At 39.4% G+C, this 5000-nt stretch overlaps 1 protein-coding gene across 1 annotated transcript in view; it reads left to right on the top strand.

The window, feature by feature from the left end:
- LOC128696864 (nephrin-like) overlaps positions 1 to 5000 on the top strand; it is a 124379-nt gene that overhangs the window by 47883 nt on the left and 71496 nt on the right. The window contains exon 5 of the mRNA XM_070096220.1: positions 1236 to 1387. Within this exon, the coding sequence (XP_069952321.1) occupies positions 1236 to 1387 (152 nt within the window). The remainder of the gene's footprint in view (positions 1 to 1235; positions 1388 to 5000) is intronic.

Below are 5000 nucleotides of genomic sequence, written 5' to 3'. Positions count from 1 at the left end.
AACCTGTCGGTATTTTATACCATTTTAATGTTCAGTTTAGTTGTTCTAAAGTGATTTAATTTCACAACTCGAAGAAAATGTGTAAAACAGGAGCAGCTAAAAATTAAAAACAAGCACGAAATATTTAAAATAAAAAAAAATATATTTTCTATTATTTTTTGTTACGATTAGAAATGGTGTGAATATAACCCGCTTAATAATAAATGCCAAAAATTGCTGAAGTATTTTGTTGCTATTACGAAAGATTGTGAGAATAAAATACAACTGTACAATCACCACATTAAACTAAATTTTCCGCCACTGGTGACTATATAAGTTCTGTATCGATCCTGTTATTAGGATTGGTAATGCAAACAGTTGCAAAACGTTTTTTCTTTTTTTCAGTAAATGTCTTACTTGTGGAAATGTGTCTTATTCCCGTAGTAATGTTTCCAGTATAAAGTTTCTGGGAGTGAATGTAACTTAGCATAAGACAGTAGAAATATAGCATTGTTCCTCTATTATTATATTCTAACTAAATCAGAATGAGGCATTTCTTTACTAGACGTAAATTGACCTGAAATTGGTAAACGCAACGAAAAATACTCTATATATAATATTTGTTTAATGGATCAGTACTTAATGGGAAAGCTTTGTTAAATTGTGACTTTAACTAAGTTCCCCTCCACCCTCCCCTTCTTCCCCTCATTGTTAAAACCCCTTAACTACTGAGTCCCTCACTACACTTAAGAAAGATTCCATTACTACAAACTTAGTAAAGTTCTTCCTACACAAGTGTTCAAGTCACTTTCTACAGATGTGCTAGAATGCCACACTGCACCAGTGTTAAATTTCCTCACATCACTTGTGAGTGTCCTCAGCACACGGCTTCCTCAGTATACACTCCGGCTGATGAGACTGTGTACTGTGAGCAGTTTTACCATGTTATCGCTCCTGCCTCCTGATGCAGTCAAGTATTCCGTCTTGTTTGAGTTACCAGTGTATTTTATTGCTTGTGCTTCATGCTGAGTCGCGGCCACCTGTCTGAGCTCATATTTTTAGATTTTTTATATTTTTTTTTTTTTTACAATCGACTCACCAACCGGAGACGAAAGCAGAAGTGTCGGACAGTCGTAAACAATTTTCCTGGTTTTGGTCGAACTGCAGTGTTGTCTGGTTTTATGCCCGGTTTGTAGATTTGTCGACAAAATCTCAAACAAACGAATGACTTAATTTCATTGTTTATATCTTTGCAGTAAAGCCGCTGTCAGTCAAGCTCCTGGCCTCCCGCGAGGCCATCTCTGCCGGCAAAGAATATGAGATTGTGTGCCAGAGCGTCGGGGCGCGACCCCCGGCCTCCATCACCTGGTGGCTGGATGGTACCCAGCTCACCAACACTACCATCTCTGTGAGTGATGAAGGAAGCATGAAGGAAGTAACGGACCCAAGAAGAAACAGAACTGTTGGAGTTAGGAAGAGTGGAAGGAAGGAAGGGAAAAAGAGAATTGTGTGAAACAAATAGTGGAAGCAAGGATATGGGGTAGAACAGATTGAACGGAAAGCGAAGAATAGAGGATAATGTAACGTAGGATAAAGGAAAAAGTGTCGTATATAGAGAATAAAATAAGTTAAATGAAGGGACGAAGCAAGGTTTCATGAAACGATAGAGAAGAAAGGGAGAAGAATGGAAAAAAAGAGGGAGGAAAATTAAAGAAGGAATTGAGTGAAGGAACAGGAACTTAGGTTGCTTGGAAAGAAGCTGAAGAAACAGAAAGATGAAGGGGCAAGAAAGTGGTAGAGTTAGGGAGAAAGTGGTAGAGTTAGGGAGAAAGTGGTAGAGTTAGGGAGAAAGTGGTACAGCTAGAGAGAAAGTGGTAGAGTTAGGGAGAAAGTGGTACAGCTAGAGAGAAAGTGGTAGAGTTAGGGAGAAAGTGGTACAGCTAGGGAGAAAGTATTAGAGTTAGGGAGAAAGTGGTACAGCTAGGGAGAAAGAGGGAGGGTTAGGGAGAAAGTGGTACAGATAGGGAGAAAGTAGTAGAGTTAGGGAGAAAGTGGTACAGCTAGGGAGAAAGTAGTAGAGTTAGGGAGAAAGTGCTACAGCTAGGGAGAAAGTGGTAGAGTTGGGGAGAAAGTGGTGCAGCTAGGGAGAAATTGGTAGAGTTAGGGAGAAATTGGTAGAGTTAGGGAGAAATTGGTAGAGTTAGGGAGAAATTGGTAGAGTTAGGGAGAAATTGGTAGAGTTAGGGAGAAAGTGGTAGAGTTAGGGAGAAAGTGGTAGAGTTAGGGAGAAAGTGGTAGAGTTAGGGAGAAAGTGGAAGAGTTAGGGAGAAAGTGGTAGAGATAGGGAGAAAGTGGTAGAGATAGGGAGAAAGTGCTAGAGATAGGGAGAAAGTGGTAGAGATAGGGAGAAAGTGGTAGAGATAGGGAGACAGTGGTAGAGTTAGGGAGAAAGTGGTAGAGTTAGGGAGAAAGTGGTAGAGTTAGGGAGAAAGTGGTAGAGTTAGGGAGAAAGTGGTAGAGTTAGGGAGAAAGTGATAGAGTTAGGGAGAAAGTGGTAGAGTTAGGGAGACAGTGGTAGAGTTAGGGAGACAGTGGTAGAGTTATTGAGACAGTGGTAGAGTTAGGGAGAAAGTGGTAGAGTTAGGGAGAAAGTGGTAGAGATAGGGAGAAAGTGGTAGAGTTAGGGAGAAAGTGGTAGAGTTAGGGAGAAAGTGGTAGAGTTAGGGAGAAAGTGGTAGAGTTAGGGAGAAAGTGGTAGAGATAGGGAGAAAGTGGTAGAGATAGGGAGAAAGTGGTAGAGTTAGGGAGAAAGTGGTAGAGTTAGGGAGAAAGTGGTAGAGTTAGGGAGAAAGTGGTAGAGATAGGGAGAAAGTGGTAGAAATAGGGAGAAAGTGGTAGAGTTAGGGAGAAAGTGGTAGAGTTAGGGAGAAAGTGGTAGAGTTAGGGAGAAAGTGGTAGAGTTAGGGAGAAAGTGGTAGAGTTAGGGAGAAAGTGGTAGAGTTAGGGAGAAAGTGGTAGAGTTAGGGAGAAAGTGGTAGAGTTAGGGAGAAAGTGGTAGAGTTAGGGAGAAAGTGGAAGATTTAGGGAGAAAGTGGTAGAGATAGGGAGAAAGTGGTAGAGGTAGGGAGAAAGTGGTAGAGGTAGGGAGAAAGTGGTAGAGTTAGAGAGACAGTGGTAGAGTTAGGGAGAAAGTGGTAGAGTTAGGGAGAAAGTGGTAGAGTTAGGGAGAAAGTGATAGAGTTAGGGAGAAAGTGGTAGAGTTAGGGAGAAAGTGGTAGAGTTAGGGAGAAAGTCGTAGAGTTAGGGAAAAAGTGGTAGAGTTAGGGAGAAAGTGGTAGAGCTTGGGAGAAAGTGGTAGAGTTAGGGAGAAAGTGGTAGAGTTAGGGAGAAAGTGGTAGAGTTAGGGAGAAAGTGGTAGAGTTAGGGAGAAAGTGGTAGAGTTAGGGAGAAAGTGGTAGAGTTAGGGAGAAAGTGGTAGATTTAGGGAGAAAGTGGTAGAGTTAGGGAGAAAGTGGTAGAGTTAGGGAGAAAGTGGTAGATTTAGGGAGAAAGTGGTAGATTTAGGGAGAAAGTGGTAGATTTAGGGAGAAAGTGGTAGAGTTAGGGAGAAAGTGGTAGAGTTAGAGAGAAAGTGGTAGAGTTAGGGAGAAAGTGGTAGAGTTAGGGAGAAAGTGGTAGAGTTAGGGAGAAAGTGGTAGAGTTAGGGAGAAAGTGGTAGAGTTAGGGAGAAAGTGGTAGAGTTAGGGAAAAAGTGGTAGAGTTAGGGAGAAAGTGGTAGAGCTTGGGAGAAAGTGGTAGAGTTAGGGAGAAAGTGGTAGAGTTATGGACAAAGTGGTAGAGTTATGGACAAAGTGGTAGAGTTAAGGAGAAAGTGGTAGAGTTAGGGAGAAAGTGGTAGAGTTAGGGAGAAAGTGGTAGAGTTAGGGAGAAAGTGGTAGAGCTAGGGAGAAAGTGGTAGATTTAGGGAGAAAGTGGTAGATTTAGGGAGAAAGTAGTAGAGTTAGGGAGAAAGTGGTAGAGTTAGGGAGAAAGTAGTAGAGTTAGGGAGAAAGTGGTAGAGTTAGGGAGAAAGTGGTAGAGATAGGGAGAAAGTGGTAGAGATAGGGAGAAAGTAGTAGAGTTAGGGAGAAAGTGAACAATGATATAACAGTGAGACAAAGTTGAAGTGAAAATATTTCAAAGATATTAAATATTTTCTTTACTAACAATTGTAAGACTTCGTTAAATATTGTTATTATGTTGACTACACTAAATTATCTCTGTTATGTTGACTACACTAAATTATCTCTCTGTTATGTTGACTACACTAAATTATCTCTGTTATGTTGACTACACTAAATTATCTCTCTGTTATGTTGACTACTCTAAATTATCTTTGTTATGTTGACTACACTAAATTATCTCTGTTATGTTGACTACACTAAATTATCTCTGTTATGTTGACTACACTAAATTATCTCTGTTATGTTGACTACCCTAAATTATCTCTCTGTTATGTTGACTACATTAATTATCTCTCTGTTATGTTGACTACACTAAATTATCTCTGTTATGTTGACTACACTAAATTATCTCTGTTATGTTGACTACACTAAATTATCTCTCTGTTATGTTGACTACACTAAATTATCTCTCTGTTATGTTGACTACATTACTTATCTCTCTGTTATGTTGACTACACTAAATTATCTCTGTTATGTTGACTACACTAAATTATCTCTGTTATGTTGACTACACTAAATTATCTCCCTGTTATGTTGACTACCCTAAATTATCTCTCTGTTATGTTGACTACATTAATTATCTCTGTTATGTTGACTACACTAAATTATCTCTCTGTTATGTTGACTACACTAAATTATCTCTCTGTTATGTTGACAACACTAAATTATCTCTCTCTTATGTTGACTACCCTAAATTATCTCTGTTATGTTGACTACATTAATTATCTCTCTGTTATGTTGACTACACTAAATTATCTCTGTTATGTTGACTATACTAAATTATCTCTCTTATGTTGA

This window comes from Cherax quadricarinatus, chromosome 52, assembly GCF_038502225.1.
Source record: "Cherax quadricarinatus isolate ZL_2023a chromosome 52, ASM3850222v1, whole genome shotgun sequence".
NCBI lineage: Eukaryota > Metazoa > Arthropoda > Malacostraca > Decapoda > Parastacidae > Cherax > Cherax quadricarinatus.
The sequence above is the reverse complement of the archived record's forward strand: the minus strand, read 5'-3'. Positions and strand labels throughout refer to the sequence as shown.